The 18,688-nt window shown below is 40.7% G+C and overlaps 1 protein-coding gene across 7 annotated transcripts in view; it reads right to left on the reverse strand.

The window, feature by feature from the left end:
- The window catches only part of qkia (QKI, KH domain containing, RNA binding a), a 102,494-nt gene that overhangs the window by 31,541 nt on the left and 52,265 nt on the right, over positions 1-18,688 (reverse strand). For 4 of the 7 annotated variants that reach the window (XM_070898809.1, XM_070898807.1, XM_070898805.1 and 1 more), the window contains exon 4: positions 7,869-8,030. In XM_070898809.1, coding sequence (XP_070754910.1) covers positions 7,869-8,030 — 162 coding nt within the window. The remainder of the gene's footprint in view (positions 1-7,868; positions 8,031-18,688) is intronic. The other 3 variants (XM_070898808.1, XM_070898806.1, XM_070898811.1) reach the window with 1 other exon arrangement.

Here is an 18,688-nt window from a genome sequence, read left to right on the forward strand (position 1 = left end):
CGGGTCCAGTCCGGGGGCGGGGGAGGAGTCAGGTCGGTGTCGGGTCCAGTCCGGGGGCAGGGGGAGTGGGAGTCAGGTCGGCGTCGGGTCCGGTCCAGAGGCGGGAAGCGGGAGTCGGGTCGGGTCGGGAGGAAGCAGGAGCTTGCTGTGAGAGGAGCCTTATTCACGCAGCCCCAGTGAGGCCATTGGGCCAGGGCTAGGGGCTGCGTGCTTCGGGCCCCTCCCACAGAGTTTTGGGCGCCTGGAGCGACTGCACATGCGCGCCCACTGTAGCGCGCATGTGCAGAGGTCCCGGCACGGTTTTCAGCGCAGGGACCTGGCTCCGCCCCCTACAGCTCCTGCTGCACTGCGCCGAGGGCTAGAGGACCTGCAGGGAGCTGGAGGTTTTTTTTTTTAGGCGCACTTTGTGGCGCGAAAAACGGGCGTCCAGGTCGGGACTGCGCCGTTCTAGGCGCGGCTCGAAACTTCGGCCCATTCAGTGCTTGCACATCTAATGATTTCCCAAAGTTACTTTGCAGATTTCCAGTCAGTTTAAAATCTATCTTTTGCAAGACAAAAAAAAGTGTTAAATGCTTCAGTGCGGTAATGGAGCTTGGAAGGGGGGGGAGGGGGGGAGAAAGGGAAGTCAATTATTAAGCAAGTACACACTTCCAAAATTATTTGATGTGACAAAACATCAAACTGCAATTGAAGTAAAAAAAGTTAAAAACTTATTCATATAGGATAAAGACTGAAAATGCTGGAGGTACTCAGCAGGTCAGGCAGACAGCATCTGTGGAGAGAGAAACTTAACGTTTCAGGTCGATGACTGACCTGCTAAGTATTTCTAGCATATTCTGTTTTTATTTCAGATTTCCAGCATCGCAGTATTTTGCTTTTGTAACAGGATAAAGTCCAATGACCACCTTCTCCAGTATTTACCCACACTACACACTCTTATCCAGCAGAATCAGAAGCTCTCATCACAGCCACCATCTTTACATCTGAAGGGGATCTCAAATCTTCAATGTTTTATTTGGCCTCTGTACACCATGTTGTGTGTTGCTCCAGTGAGAGCAATGGGCATGTTGTGTGTCAGTTGAGGCCAAGCACATTTCCAGCTAGCATTAGAAAAGGTGAGCCACAGGATAGCTTCTTTATTTTTTAGACAAATAAATACTCAGGGATGTGATAATTGAGGGGCAAGAGTTTAAAATTCTATAACTATTACTTTACATCAATGCTAATCCACAATTAGAATAGCATAACCCCCATCACATCACTGGGTTGCAAATGTCAGTCCCCATAAACCTTTTCACATAATTATTGTAGTCAAGATAATGGGCTAAAACTGCAGAAGTTCCAAATGTCAAGTGTGGGCTAAGTAGGAAACTGGCAAGACAGTGCATTTGGCTAGTAAGTGAATGGTTTAATTGGGCCAGATTTGTTTTACTTTTCTCATTTTGATTTTAATTGGCTGCTGTGTTTCCTACATTACAACAGTGACCACACTTCAAAAAGTACTTCATTGCCTGTAAAGTGCTTTGGGACACCCTGAGGTAGTGATTGGTGCTATATAAATGAAAGTCTGTCTTTCGTTTAGTCCAGAAAAAAAAGGGGGGGGGGGGTGGCGGAGAGGGGAGAGGGTAATAAAGTGTTTCATAACTGCAATGTTAGATTTGTGACCGGGTACAAGTCAGCTTTAATGTCTGATGTCCTGCAGATTAGCAAATAATTGTATATTATTAATATTTTGGCTCATTGGTTACAAAAATATCAGGACTTGAAATTATTGTAATACAATGAAATTAGCATCTGTGTATTCAATTCAAAGAATTAGAATTTTCATCCCTTGGGTTTTCAGCTCTACTCAAACTCACATTAATGCATTTCAAATGAATACCACTGGATTAAAAATTATATAAAATCTTAAGTTACTGCTCATCAGGTTTTAAATAATTGGTGTTCCCAAATAGAATACTTCAAAGATATGGACTTTATCACTACAGCTTTAATCATTCACCTTCCACAATGTGACTCTCATTTTCCATCTAGTCATTTAGATCTGTTGGTACAGAATTACTGCCCTGCTAGGATTAGCCAATTCATACCATCCACTACCCAACACTGCATTAACCAAAATTGTTGGAGATTGGACCATTGCCAAAACTTCCCAAAATGATCCAGCAATATGTAAAATTTATATGCCACATTAAATCTCAACCTGAACACCCTTCACACCATATACTGCAGCTATTTCAATTCTATTGTAACAGAAAATAGTTACTGACGCATTAAAGTTTTTACAATGCATTTGCTGCCAAGACTGAAATACAGCAACAGCAACCCACTGTACAATAAATACATTCATATAGCACCTCATAGTAGGTAAACACATTGGCACAAGAAAATAAGACAATTTACTTTTGTTACACAGAAAGGGATGGGGGATGGCACGTTGAGCCTGTGCCAGATGGGTAGAATACGAGCGTGCGCCAATTCCAATATTTGGCAATTTCAAGAAGTCAAATGGGAAATTGTTCAACTGGTAGAAAAAGGTGGTTCTGCAGTAGGAATGAAATTAAATGAAGCAAGCCTGTACCAGTCTTATAGATTCAGAGAGGCTGCTCCAACAAGAGCACAGATAAAAACAGAGCAGCAGATTGGTTCTCTCAACTCAGCTGAAAAATGGTGTGCAATCAAATCAAAGATTTTATAAAAAGGTAATGCATGTAGGAAGAAGTCATTAGAGCGTCACGAGGCAGTTCAAGGGCGCTTGGGCAGAAATACCAAGCGAAAGGCATCATGTGGTCCAGTGTGCTTCAAATGGGACTGTGTTTTTACAGTTTCCTGGTATGCAATGATAGCCAAAAAGCAAAATGTTAAAAACATCCCCTCTTTGTGCAATACTAAATGAAAGCTAAAGTTGACTTTTTAAAAAAATTAAATGTCTACGAAGTAGGCATGGAATTACTGAAAGGGGCAATAAACCAGCAAAGTTTGAGGGGAAAAAAAACAGGTCAATCAACATCTGTAAAGACGAGAAGAGTTAATACTGAGAATAATCTTCATTACAACTAAATTCATTCTTTTTTGGCTTTAAAAAAAACAGTAGAGAGCATGAAATAGTTATTAAACATTTTTGAAAAAAACTACTACACAATACCAGGCAACAAACTCTATTACACATCCTGGTGACAAACCTTCACATTAGAACTGATCTACACACTTCTGTTATCTTCTTAGAAGTACATGTTACACAAGTAGTGGTTAATCAAGGATCTATGCCCCAGTCAACATCAATTAGCTCATCTTTTAAAATGGAATCAGACTCTTGCAGTGACTCAGCCAGCACCAGGAAGATTCCAGGTTCCATTTCAGTCTCAATCTGCACAGTAGCCAATCGTGGTGACAGGGCACTATTCTGGGCGCAAATGCCTCCAGATTATTCTCGGGAGGTGGGCAGAGATGGTGGGCTATGTTTGGGAACCTCCATTTTCCTCAATAGCTTCTGGTGGGCAGTCTCATACAGGTGATTAATAAAACACAAGATTGTGTTTGGCTATTGGATCATCCCTTCCTTCACAGTCATATAGCCAGTTAATATTCACCATCATGGTTCATAGATGACAAGTGGCCACTTGATTGCAAACCCAAGAATTTCAATGCCCAAGTAACCATTATCTATTATGAAAGGACTTGGGGGTGGGGGACAAAGCATAAATTTGAGAAAACATCAAATGTTTCCTGAGCAACTTTCATGGCTCATTCAGTTCACGTTCTCCTTCGCTAGACGAGGTTAGAAAAAGACGTGCTTTTAAATGCAGTTTAAAAAAAACATTTTGCCCGTAGAAATCTCTACAACTAGAGTGCTAACAGTACTCATGCACGGGCAAACATGCGAACTACTGTCACTTAATATCAAATCAGATTTAGTCTCATAGTTCAATTAGACAGCATCATTTATTTGCAATAGATCGAAATATGTTTGCATAGTTATCTCTGGCTTTGAAATGAGTCTTAAAACTTGCATTCTGCACTTCATATAAATCCAATTTTAAAAAACTAATGTATCACAACGAAAGCCAATTACATGCACAGTGATTGCAGCAGCCAGCAATCAGAAGGCAGTCACTGCTTAGAATGATTATCCTTTTGCTGAACTGTTTCACAATGTCCCCCAATTTATTCAGCACTCACTAACTGCTCCAATTCACTTTACTCATTAGCATTGCACTCTTCCAAGCTACTCGAGGCAACCGTCAAACTCTTATTAGAACAATCACCAGATCATGCTCAAATCCTTTTCTAGTTTGCTAGCGTTCTCCTTCTCATGCAAGGAATGTCAATTTTAAAAAGTCAAACCAGATTTGTGTACCAACCAATCCCCTCCCACCTTCTATTGCTATCCTCCTCCCGCCAACCCCACCTGGCTGAATGAGGTGTAGGCATTGGTCAGATTTGGCTATTAGTAGCTGGACATAAGATAGTCCCTTCCAACAGGTATTCATCATCAACTTTAGACAGAGGCAGCTTGGACCTTAAGTAACCAATGTCAATACTTTGCTTCTTTACTCAGGTCAGCAGGAAGCAGTCAATACAAAATCCCTGGAAGACAAGGTATCTCTAGCGATTTCGCAATGAGCAAATGACACATTAAAGGTGGATGACAAACTCTTATCCATTACATTTTAGGTTTCATTTCATTAAATCAATGCACCCATAAACAAAAACCATGCAATTCTGCCACCATCAGCCACAATCAATGTACAAATTGGCTGCTTGCAGCTTTATATGATGGAACCAAAGGAGCCAAACATTGTTGAAGTCTTCGATGGCAGTGTACAAAACACTGAAGTAAACAACAAATATTGCCAGATTCTGGCATTAATTCTGCATCTAGTTGTACTTGTGTGCGAAAAGCCTTTAAGTTAGTTAGAATCTACAATCAAAAAACAGAAAATACTGGAAATACTCAGCATTTTCTGTTTTTATTTCACATTTCTACCATCCACAGTATTTTGCTGCTGTAGTTAGAATCTATGTTACAGATTGTCTCTAAACTTCCATTTACTTGCATACCATCAGTGACGAAATACACTAAACTTTTGGCAAGGCTGAAATTTATCAGCAGATTCTGAGAAACACCATAGGGACACCAGATACATCACCCGTGAACAGATCTGAAAGGCAGAATAGCTTCAACCACAGCAGATGCTGCTCATACCAGAGGACATACTAAGTGCAAAATATATCACACAGCCATTGCCATATATTTAAGTGACCATAAATTCAATTTGATGCAGTCACCAGCCAAGCGCTTTAACTAAAAACCGAATCCAGTCTGTCAAACCCCAGTTATTAAAATATGCAGACTTAATTCACAAGAATATTCACAGATTTATCACCTGTCAAACATATACGAGCAGATGTTAGGACATTGATTTGGCTGTATAGAATCTCGGTTGGCATTCCTGATCTCACATAATTTACTGAAGTTAGTATGGGCGAGAAGACAAAACAAAATAAATTACAATCTATTGAGGTGCTTCAATGATGGAAAGCACTCAATCACATTTCTGCCACTCATTCCTGGAGGATGCTTTGAATTAAAATTTAGGCTCAGATTATTGAATTACACATTTTTACGCTTTGATTTATATAAAAGTTGGAAATTCCTACAAAAACTCATGAAATATTTACTGAACCCCTCTATACAACATGCCAGAATACAGCATCACCACAGAATAAAACCAGTAATAACCTAGTTCAGCAATGTGCACTCCAGAAAATGCAAGTTTTCACTAATCAGTTTTATATTTCCAAATCATGCCAATGGAATGAACTAAAGCTAATGTCACAGAAGTGTATGAATGACACATTTCAGAAATTAAGTTACTTAAGCCATCAGTTTTGATCAAGAATTTAAGAGTAAAAATATTAAATTACCTACTATAGGTCCGGTCTTCCTCACTAAAAAGTTCAATTTCATGGGAAGATAGCAATTTTCTCCTTAGAGGTGAAGGTTGAATAATAAAGAGCATTCCCCACTATTGCAATCTAAGTGCAGAAGATGCTGACTATTTACATGTTGCTTTAATGTGAAATGCAGCAAATGAAACACTAATACATGCCACAGTCACTAAACTATTTTGCATTAACCACTGAAATATGTTTTGCTACTTAGAGGGCATGAGGACTCCATAAAATATTGATTTCAACTGACATCACACTCCATCATTCTCAACAGGCTGCAACCTTGAAAGTCCTTTATACAAAGTTACCCAAGGAGCACCAGTCATCACTTCAAAATTTTGTGCATGTAAACTTGCTGAAAGAATACTGACCAAAATCAGGGAACATGCTGTAGGACACACTCGTGACTGCCATTAAGTTTCAATGCTCAGCTCAACAGAAACAGACTACTGTAGAGTTCCAATACAAGTCAAAACAAAAGGAAGCTCATGAATAGAGACACATTTAATTGTACTGAAAAATTCAATAGACAATTTCATGCTGGTGAATACAAATAGGTATTTTACTCACTGAATGTTACACGAATGTTAATGCAAGCCACCCCAATTTGAGTTAAAAAACTCAGGCAGCACATCAGTTCAGATTTATTCAGACATACTGAATAACTCCCATTAGAAGTCTGGGTCTCCTGCCTCACTGTATCCAAAATGAAGTTAATTTACATTAACTAGTGTCAAGAGCTTTCAAATATTAAACCAAACTTTGGTTAACCATTGCCACATCATTTCAAAAAGGTAGTTTTTGTGTATTCATTGTTGTGATCGAGGGTGAATAGAATTTTGAGCTATTATACTTGAGAAAGGGGTCAAGGGATAGAGCGAGAGACAATATTGGGAATAAATTGGTGCTGCTCCTGCTTGCTTCGCTCAATGTACTGAAAGGACAGCAGGTCCTTAAAAATCACCTAAATCCTGTTCTCCATTTATAATTAAACTGGAATAATTTATGGTTGAAGAGAAACAGTTAATGCTACCATTAGAGGCCAGGATGCTTAGATTTTGCAAACTTTAGGGGGAACATTAATAGGTGGAACTTGAGGTAAAATGAATACAGGCCAGAATTAGGCAAGCAAGTTAGAGACGAGCAACACAGGTAATAAGAATTTGTTGGGGGAAGTGAGCAATTTGGGAGACTAGTTCGTATGTGGGTGAAAGGGGATGGATATGAACATAATGAGGTGTCAGTAATAGGGAAGGGAACAGCTGAGGATTAAAAAAGATAGGTTAACATTGTGTAGAAATCCTTGTGTCAGGCTAGATGAGAAGTTCTTCATGCTGAACAGAAAAGCAATGAGGAGATATAGTAAACCTCGGAAATCTCAAGCTAAAAAACAGCTAACTTAACATCTTGTAGATCAGACTGCCAATTGGTTGAAGGAACGTAGCTTATTGAAGGCATCGGTACAAGCCAACTGCATGGGTCTGGTGCCAAAGCATGAAGAAAATGATCTGTGTCTTAACCAGGGCTCTAGACATGAAGACTAGCAAGTCTAAAAATCGGTAATTCTCATTCCCACCTTTTGCACTTCCAGATTTAGTAAACAGTTGAGTTTATATTTTTGTGAAAGCAATCCAAATTTATTAGCACCATTTTGGAAGCAATTTCACACAACCATTCAATTTTTAAAACTCTGCCATCTTAATGAGTGCACCAGAGCAGCAATTTTGGAAAATCCCACTTATGGTAACGTTCAAGATTCCAGGTTTTCACCATCAAATATTTTCTTAAAAATTACTGCAAAACATCAATTCATATTCTATGGATATTTAGGAAAAGCTGATTAATTACACTTTGAACTTAATATTTACAGTATTTGTAATAACCATCAGCTAAAAACTTCTAAAGTAACTTACAGCAGGCACCAGTAGTTTCTTAACCTCTTCTACGGCTCTTCGTAACTTCAATTCAGCTCTGTCTTGTGTGTCCTCGACAGTTATTAATACATGGAGCTCTTCATTCAGATGTTCCCAGTTGGGTTTGCCTCGGTTCTGTTCTTCCTGTGAAGACAAGAAAGCCTACATAGAATTACATAGAATCTACAGCACAGAAACAGGCCACTCAACCCAACTGGTCTATGCTGGTGTTTATACTCCGCACGAGCCTCCCGCACGCCAAACCGATCGACAGCCTGCCCCCGTATCCCTCTATCCCCTTCTGCCTCGCATATCCATCCAGCTTCCCTTTAAATACATCGATGCACTCTGCTCTAACCACTCTTGGCAGCGAGTTCCCCATTCTCACCACTCTCTCTAAAGAAATCCCTCCTGAATGCTATTTTGTTAGTGATTATCTTATGTTTTTTTTACCCCTGGTTCTGGACTCTCCCAGAAGTGGAAACAATTTCTCCACATTCCCTGTATCGAACCCCTTCATAATTTTGAAGACCTCTATCAGGCCATCCTCTTGAGCGAAGAGCCCTGTCATGACAAGAGTATAGAATTTCTCAGAGGTCGTGATGGTGTTGGGGGGGGGGGGGGGGGGGGGGGGGGAAAGAGGAGAGAAAGAGAGGGCAAATCATTCCATGATTCTGGCACTTGCTCATTGTCTATAGCACGATAGATATACAGGCAATTAAATGTAAATGTAAAACTTTATTGGGAACTAAATTGATGCATTTATTGCACAGTGATTGTTTTACTGCACACATTCTCAGTTGCAACATTACCATGAAATCATAAAATCTCTCGTGTAGCCAATATCACATGTGACTCAATATTAACTAGCCTGGAAACAACTTGATGAGGATACCTCGTTTATTAAAATGAGCTCAAGCTGAATCAACTAAAAAATATATAATCAGATGATTCTGCATCCATTGGCCAGAATAAACCAAGAAGCAAGTCACAGATGAACCATTAAAGGGGAAAGACTGCAGCATTCAGCAGGCACCACAAACAGCAGCAAAGTCAAAAGGCAATCACTAAACATTAAAGTCTGAACGAGGTAATCTCCAGCAAAGCAACCGGCTTTGTAATGATTCTGAGCTGATAAGCCAGAATAACCACCTGGACAGCATCAAACAAAAGAAAACTATTAAAAATGTAGACAGTTATTTCCAAGGGTCTGGAAACTCCCAGGTTTAATCACTAAGCCAAAAGAACTATGAAATCTTGCAATTTCAGTTCACAATATTTCTTTATGTATTGGTCAGCACCAAGCACAACAGTGAAATCACCTGGTGACAAAACATGCAACTCTCCCAGTTAATGAATGCAAAAACATCCAGTTTGAATTATACTCCAATGTTCTACTCCTGTCCCTGAATAGCTCATTCCCACGTACCACCTTTACCATATGTATTTAAATGTGATTTTTAAAGAACACAAAAAAGGGTTTTAAGTTTGGAGTGTGGCATATGAGTGTTAAATTCCCCTCAGAGAGCCTATATGAAAGCATAATCTGCAAAGTGCACTAATTCTGGTAACAAAATGCACTAGTTTGATGACACTAAGCACTTTATTTTCTGCTCCAACAGCACTCACTGGAATAAAGCTGCCAAGTTTGAAAATAAATCGACTTCAAAAGGCTACCCTTCAAGAAAAGGGACACATTTGTTTGAAAAGCTCCTATAGCACTCAGATTCAAACAATGATCACCAAATTCCACTAATTTCATGGAAAAGTTAGACCATGACTGCACAAAACAGCAGACTGCAATCTGAACCAGGAAGGCCTTGCATCTGGGAATCAACACAACAGGCTACTCCCAAATGTTCTATTTCTGTCCCTGACTAGCTTGTTCTCTTGAACCACCTTTCCTATGTATTTAAATGTGATTTTTAAAGTACACAAAAAAAAAGGGTTTTAAGTATGGAGCGTGGCGTTACAAGTTAAATTCCCCCCATGGAGAGCGCGCGCGCGCAAGTGCACTACTTGTAACAAAATGCACGTTTGTTAAATAACATTTAGGATAAAAATACAAGTGTCACATTGCTGCAAATCCCATCGCACAATATATTAGAGTGCTGTTGCAGTTAAAAAATATCCAGCAAGAGAAACAAATGTTAAAAAAAAAGTGTGGTTCAAGTTCAAAGAAAAATAATGACAATTTATATTAACGTCAGATTTTTGGAATTAAAAATATAATTTCTAAATTTGCAGATGACACCAAAAAAAATTTTTTTTGGGGGGGGGGGGGGCAGGAGCAAGAAGATAAGTCAATACTGAAGAGGACTGCATCAAATTACAGGAGGACTTGCAGAATGGGCAGATAATTGGCAAATGAATTTCAACAGATATAAATGTGAGGTATTACATTTTGGTAGGAAACACAGCGAGGTGACCAGTCTGGGTGGGGTACAGGAGCAAAGGGATCTCAGAGCACAGATACACAAATCAAAGTTGCGACAGGTCAACAAAGCAAATCAAGCACTAGGGTTTATTTCTAGAGGTACAGAATTGAAAAGTGGGGAAGTTATGCTCAACTTGTATCGAATCTTGGTTAGATCACACTTGGAGCACTGCGTACAATTTTGGTCGCTATATTATAAAAGGGATGTAAAGGCAATGGAGAGGGTGCAAAAAAGATTTGCAAGGCTGATGCCAGAAAATCAAGGTTATACCCATCAGGAAAAGATGAATAGGCTGGGTCTCTTTACTCTTGAAAAGAGAAAGCTGAGGGGTGACCTAATAGAGGTCTTTAAAATTATGAAAGGTTTTGAAAGAGTAGATACAGTGAGTGATTCCACTTGTAGGGAAGAGCATAACTAGAGGCCGTCAAGAACACAAGAATTCAGAGCAGGAGTGGGCCATTCTGCCCATCGAGCCAGCTCCGCCATTCAATAAGATCATGGCGATGATCTACCTCAACTCCACTTTCCTGCACTATCCTCATGTCCCTTAATATCCAAAAATCTATCAATCTCTGTCTTGAATATACTCACGCCGGAGCATCCACAGAGTATTCCAAAGGTTCATCACCCTCAGTGAAGAAATTTCTTATCAGTCTTAAATGGCTGACCCCAATGCTAGTATGACTCCTTAAAGGCCATTCAAGTAAGGAGTTTCTGTTATAAGAACATAAGAATTAGGAACAGGAGTAGGCCATCTAGCCTGCTTCGCCATTCAACAAGATCATGGCTGATCTGGCCGTGGACTCGGCTCCACTTACCCGCCCGCTCCCCGTAACCCTTAATTCCCTTATTGGTTAAAAATCTATCTATCTGTGATTTGAATACATTCAATGAGGTAGCCTCAACTGCTTCCTTGGGCAGAGAATTCCACAGATTCACAACCCTCGGAGAAGAAATTCCTTCTCAACTCGATTTTAAATTGGCTCCCCCGTATTTTGAGGCTGTGCCCCCTAGTTCTAGTCTCCCCGACCAGTGGAAACAACCTCTTTGCCTCTATCTTGTCTATCCCTTTCATTATTTTAAATGTTTCTATAAGATCACCCCTCATCCTTCTGAACCGAGTAAAGACTTAATCTATCATAAGGTAACCCCCTCATCTCCGGAATCAGCCTAGTGAATCGTCTCTGTACCCCCTCCAAAGCTAGTATATCCTTCCTTAAGTAAGGTGACCAAAACTGCACGCAGTACTCCAGGTGCGGCCTCACCAATACCCTATAAAGTTGCAGCAGGACCTCCCTGCTTTTGTACTCCATCCCTCTCGCAATGAAGGCCAATATTCCATTCGCCTTCTTGATTACCTGCTGCACCTGCAAACTAACTTTTTGGGATGCACAAGGACCCCCAGGTCCCTCTGCACCGCAGCATGTTGTAATTTCTCCCCATTCAAATAATATTCCCTTTTACTGTTTCCTCTCCTCCTTCCCCCCCCCCCAAAGATGGATGACCTCACATTTTCCGACATTGTATTCCATCTGCCAAACCTTAGTCCATTCGCTTAACCTATCTAAATCTCTTTGCAGCCTCTCTGTCCTCTACACAACCCGCTTTCCCACTAATCTTTGCGTCATCTGCAAATTTTGTTACACTACACTGTCCCCTCTTCCAGGTCATCTATGTATATTGTAAACAGTTGTGGTCCCAGCACCGATCCCTGTGGCACACCACTAACCACCGATTGCCAACCTGAAAAGGACCCATTTATCCCGACACTCTGCTTTCTGTTAGCTAGCCAATTCTCAATCCATGCTAATAAATTTCCTCTGACTCCGCGTATCTTTATTTTCTGCAGTAACCTTGTGTGGCACCTTATTGAATGCCTTTTGGAAAATCTAAATACACCACATCCATCGGTACACCTCTATCCACCATGCTCGTTATATCCTCAAAGAATTCCAGTAAATTAGTTAAACATGATTTCCCCTTCATGAATCCATGTCGCGTTTGCTTAATTGCACTATTCCTATCTTGATGTCCCGCTATTTCTTCCTTAATGATAGTTTCAAGCATTTTCCCCACTACAGATGTTAAACTAACCGGCCTATAGTTACCTGCCTTTTGTCTGCCCCCTTTTTTTTTAAAAAAAAAAAAGAGGCGTTACATTAGCTGCTTTCCAATCCGCTGGTACCTCCCCAGCCAGAGAATTTTGGTAGATTACGACGAATGCATCTGCTATAACTTCTGCCATCTCTTAATACCCTGGGATGCATTTCATCAGGACCAGAAGACTTGTCTACCTCGAGTCCCATTAGCTTGTCCAGCACTATTCCCCCGAGTGATAGTGATTATCTCAAGGTCCTCCCTTCCCACATTCCCGTGACCAGCAATTTGTGGTATGGTTTTTGTGTCTTCCACTGTGAAGACCGAAGCAAAATAATTGTTTAAGGTCTCAGCCATTTCCACATTTCCCATTATTAAATCCCCCTTCTCATCTTCTAAGGGACCAGCATTTACTTTAGTCACTCTCTTCCATTTTATATATCGGTAAAAACTTTTACTATCTGTTTTTATGTTTTGCGCAAGTTTACTTTCGTTTCTTTCCTTTCTTTATTGCTTTCTTAGTCATTCAAAATTGGCCCAATCTTCTAGTTTCCTACTAACCTTGGCCACCTAATATGCATTGGTTTTTAATTTGATACTCCTTTATTTCTTTGGTTATCCACAGCTGGCTATCCCTCCTCTTACTGCCCTTTTTCACTGGAATATATTTTTGTTGAGCACTATGAAAGAGCTCCTTAAAAGTCCTCCACTGTGCCACCATTTACTCTGTGTTTCCAGTCTATTTTAGCCAACTCTGCCCTCATCCCACTAGTCCCCTTTGTTTAAGCATAGCACGCTCATTTGAGACATTACTTCCTCACCCTCAATCTGTATTACAAATTCAACCATACGGTGATCACTCATTCCAAGAGGATCTTTTATTAGGAGATCATTTATTATTCCTGTCTCATTACACAGGACCAGATCTAAGATAGCTTGCTCCCTTGTAGGTTCTGTAACATGCTGTTCTAAGAAACAATCCCTTGAATTCCTCCTCAAGGCTACCCCGTGCGATTTGATCAATCGATATGTAGGTTAAAATCCATGATTACTGCCATTCCTTTTTCAAATGCCTCCATTATTCCCTTGATTATTGTCCGCCCCACCGTGAAGTTATTATTTGGGGGCCTATAAACTACGCCCAACAGTGACTTTTTCCCCTTACTATCTCTAATCTCCACCCACAATGATTCAACATTTTGTTCATTGGAGCCAATATCATCTCTCACAACTGCCCTGATATCATCCTTTATTAACAGAGCTATCCCACCTCCTTTCCCTTGTCTATCATTCCGAATTGTCAGATACCCCTGTATGTTTAATTCCCAGTCTTGGCCACCCTGCAACCACGTTTCTGTAATGGCCACCAAATTATACCCATTTGTAATGATTTGTGCCGTCAACTCATTTACTTTATTTCGAATGCTGCGTGCATTTAGGTAGAGTGTTTTAATACTAGTTTTTAAACCATGATTTTTAGTTTTGACCCCTCCTGCAGCCCCTTTATATTCATACATATTGTCCCTTCCTATCACCTTGTGGTTTACACTTACCCCAGTGCTACTCTGCTCTGTTGCCTCCTGCCTTTTGCATTCTTTCTTGGGGTCCTGTTCATCTGAGCTCTCACCCGCTCTAACCAGCTCAGAGCCCTCTCATGGGTTCCGAATATTCCTCACATTGAGGCACCGAGCTTTCAGGCTGGCCTTTTTATTACACTTTGACCCTTTAGAATTTTGCTGTACAGTGGTCCTTTTTGTTTTTTTGCTGTTGAAGTTTTAGTACTCCATACTGGGGAAAGAAGCCTAAATTAATTTCTAACAAGGGAGAGGTGGGAAGTGAGTTAACAGCTCATTACTGCAGTACACTGATGCAAAAACATAGTCTACTGTGCTCAAAGCAGGTAGCATTTGAAAAATGCAACTAGTTGAAAAGCAGCTGCTGCCGGTTTTCAGTTACTGTCCTCTGCAGTCAATATAAGATGGTCACCAAGAAATCAATTCGGGAATTCAGAAGAAACTTCTTTACCCAGAGAGTGACCAGAATGAGGAACATGCTACCACAGAGTGGTTGAAGTGAATAGCATTTAAGGGGGTGGCTACATAAGCATGAGGGAGAAGAGAATAGCGGGTTACACTGATAGTTAGATGAGGAAAGATGGGAGGAGGCTCGAGTGAAGCATAAACACCAACATGGATTTGTTGGGCTGAATGGCCTGTTTCTGTGCTGTATATTCGATGTAATCGTTATGAATGTTTTGGGGGAGGGGGGGGGGGGGGGTACAATGGACATTTGCAAGTGGGCAAAAAAAGTTTAACAATGTCAAATGTCAATGATATCTTACTAGAACATTAATATCAGTATAGCAATTAAGGGTTATGCTTATAAGTGAATCGAGAAGTTAGGGTATTTCTTCAGTAGAGCAGAAGGTTAAGGGATGAAAGCTTCAGGGAAAAAAAAAGACTTGCATTTATATAGCGCATTTTACAACCACCAGACGTCCCAAAGCGCTTTACAGCCAATGAAGTACTTTTGGAGTATAGTCACTGTTGTAATGTGAGAAATGTGGCAGCCAATTGCGCACAGCAAGCTCCCACAAACAGCAATGCGAGTGTAAGTGAAGGCGCAAGTGACTGACGTAGATGAACTGCAAAACACACGCACACATCTAGATTTGTTTTTCCCTTCCCTAGGCAAGTGAGACTGAAAACAATGATATATTTACACTGACACTAAATTTAGAGAGTATACATCTTGATGCCAAGGCCTGAACTGACTTCTAAGTAAAGAGCAAGACCACCTCCAAGAAGTCTCCCTCCTGCGCTACGATTTGGTATTTGGTTGGGCTCGGATTTGGATACATGCTGTACTTGTGCAGTAACTGCAGTGCCAGCTTGTATAAAACAAAAACCATTTCACAATGACACGAGTCGTAGTGTGAATATACGCAAGAGTAAGAGACGGAGGTGAATTAACAGTTGAACTGAAACATTAACCACCCACAACATTTAGTTCCCTTCGGCTCATTAACTGAACAGATAACCCCCACACAAAAAATTAAAGTTGCTTATTCCTCACGACTGACGAGTTTGAGGCTGTTAAATCATTAAAAAATTAACCAATTTACACTGATAAATCCAGTTTTGACTTGTGAACCAGTAAAAACTGACTAATTTGACAGATACACACTTGAAATTTCCCACTGAAAAAACAAATTGACAATAAGCTATGAAGCTATGAAGTTGAGTAAACTACAAGAGCTTCAAAGTCTCAAGACAATGTGTGTGTAAATCTAGTGTCATACTTCAAAGTGAGATTAGAAGTCAAATCTTCACATATTTGCAGAATATTTTAAAGGAACTATACTAAGTTTGTGCGTGGCATTGAACATTCGCCATTTGGAGCCAGAGGGTGTGGGAACTGAGCTAAGGAAGCACAAATCAGTCAAGAGAACAGGAAAGGAGGCAGTTGAGGCTGGCTCATTAAATGTTTTCAAGTCAAAGATAGATCGATTTTTAAGCAATAAGGGAATTAAGGGTTACGGGGAGAGGGCGGGTAAGTGGAGCCGAGTCCACGACCAGATCAGCCATGATATTGAATGGCGGAGCAGGCTCGAGGGGCTAGATGGCCTACTCCTGTTCCTAATTCTTATGTTCTTATGTTCTTATGAAATGGTGCTGGTAGAAACCTACAAAAGATACAAAAACCATGAAGCCGTGACTGGAAGTTCAATTACGCAGAACATTTCCGACCTTCAGCACTGAACACAGTAGCTCGTGTCTTAAAATTTCACAACTACTCCTGCAACTTACATGGATGTAGTTTTCATACTTGTCTATGTATGGAAGAGTGAAAATTTCTATTGATCCAATGATAGAGATGAGAGTTTGATGTTGTCGAACATACAATTGGATTCATAGAATCATAGAAATTTACAGCACAGAGAGGCCTTTTCAGCCCATCGTGTCCACGCAGCCGACCAAGAGCTATCCAGCCTAATCCCACTTTCCAACTCTTGGTCTGTAGCCCTGTAGGTTATGGCACTTCAAGTGCATATCCAAGTATCTTTTAAATATGTGTCGAGGATTCCTGTCTCTACCCACCTTTCAGGCAGTGAGTTCCAGACCACCACCACCCTCTGCGTGAAGAAATTTCCCCTCATATCTCCTCTCAACCTCCCCCAATTACTTTAAATCTGTGCCCGCTGGTTGTTAACCCCTCTGCCAAGGGAAACAGGTCCTTCCTATCCACTATCTAGGCCTCTCAATTGTATACACCTTAATCAGATCTCCCCTCAGCCTCCTCTATTCCAAAGAAAACAGACCAAGCATCTCCAATCTTTCCTCATAGCCAAAATAGAGAAAGGATGACGACAGATAAGATCTCTTTAAAAAAGGAGATGTAGAAACTGGTGGCAAGGCTAGGATAACTTAATCATGCAATAATTGTGGACTATCTACAGTTTCAATGCACATTAATTCTCAATGTTAATATTCCACTCCTGCAGTACATTTTTCACAAGCTGTAATCGCTTGTAGCAAAGTGGCTTCACAGTATTCCGATTTGTAGACGGGAATGAACAGCAAGAAATATCCAATTACTGGTATCCGCAGACCCACTGGACATTTGAACATTTAACACATCCCACCTGCGCTACATTAATTTGACAAATAATAATGTTGAATTCATCAGCATGATTTATTTCTCCCATTTTGATTAAGAACTGCTAACACCGGGACTCAATACAGGAAGACTTCCAGTCTTGCAACAAAACCATTAAAACAAGGCTGCTAAAATGCCAGTGCAAACTCCCCCCAAACAAGGATGCCTTCTTCCAATAACCGTACAGTACCACGTATCCCATCAGCCCTTGGCCCACACCAAGCTAGATGGTTTTCAATTTAATCAATCACTCAATCATAGAAACTTGCAGCACAGGAGGCGGCCTTCGGCACATCATGCCTGGCGCTTTGAAAGAGCAGTTGGGCTTAGACCCACAACACTGCAAGTTCCTCGTCCAGACGATCTGTCCAACTTTCTTTTTAAATTTATATCAGCGTCCATCACCTTTTCAGGTAGAGCATTCCAGATCTCAACTCGGTGAAAACATTTCTCATCTATGTTCTAGATATTTTGCCAATAATTTTAAATCTCTGACCTCGGGTTATTGACCTACTCACCAGAGGGAATTGTTGATTTCTATCTACTCTATCAAAACTTCTGAAAAATCTTGGTAAGGTCACCTCCTGATCTGCTCTGTTACAAGGAGAACAGTTCTAATTTTTCCAACCTCTCCTCATAATTGATGTCCCTCATTCCTGGCAACATCTTGATAAACCTCCTCTGTAACCTTTTTAAGGCATTTACATCTTTCCTGAATATGGTGCCCAGAATTGTCCACAATCCTCCAGCTGAGGTCAAACCGGTGATTTAAAGTTCTAGCGTGATCTCTGTTTTTAGATTCTATTCCTCTATTTATAAACTCAAGTAACCTATAGGCTGTTTTAAACTGCCTTTCAACTTGCCCCGTCACCTTTACCAAGGTCTCTCTGCTCATGTTGCACAGCAGCCTCAGCTGTCGATAGAAACTCTGCCACTGTAGACAGTGACTGTCAATAATATATGGCCAACAGCAGCAGGCTATGCGGTTCTGCCCACCTCCGTGCAGGCAGGTAAGCAGGATTACAAACATATGAAAAATGATGGACAGGTAAAGAATTCCACAGGTTCACCACTCTCTGGCTGAAGAAGTTTTTCCTCATCTCGGTCCTAAATGGCTTACCCCTTTTCCTTAGACTATGTCCCCTGGTTCTGTATTCCCCAACATCAGGAACATTCTTCTTGCATTTAACCTGTCCAATCCAGTCAGAATTTTATGTTTCTACGAGATGCCCCCTCATTCTTCTAAATTCCAGTGAATACAAGCCCAGTCAATCCAGTCTTTCATTTGTCAATCCTACCATCCCAGGAATCAGTCTGGTAAACCTTCGCTGCATTCCCTCAATAGCAAGAATGTCCTTCCTCAGATTAGGAGACCAAAACTGTACACAATATTCAAAATGTGGCCTCACCAAGGTCCTGTACAACAGCAGCAAGACCTTCCTGTTCCTATACTCAAATCCCCTAGCTATGAAGGCCAACCTGCCATTTGCCTTCTTCACTGCTTGCTGTACCTGCATGCCAACTTTCTGCAAACTTGGAGATATTACATTCAATTTCTTCGTCCAAATCATTAATGTATATTGTAAATAGCTGGGGTCCCAGCACTGAACCCTGTGGCACCCCACT

The sequence above is a fragment of the Pristiophorus japonicus genome, chromosome 14 (genome assembly GCF_044704955.1).
Source record: "Pristiophorus japonicus isolate sPriJap1 chromosome 14, sPriJap1.hap1, whole genome shotgun sequence".
Classification (NCBI taxonomy): Eukaryota; Metazoa; Chordata; class Chondrichthyes; family Pristiophoridae; genus Pristiophorus; species Pristiophorus japonicus.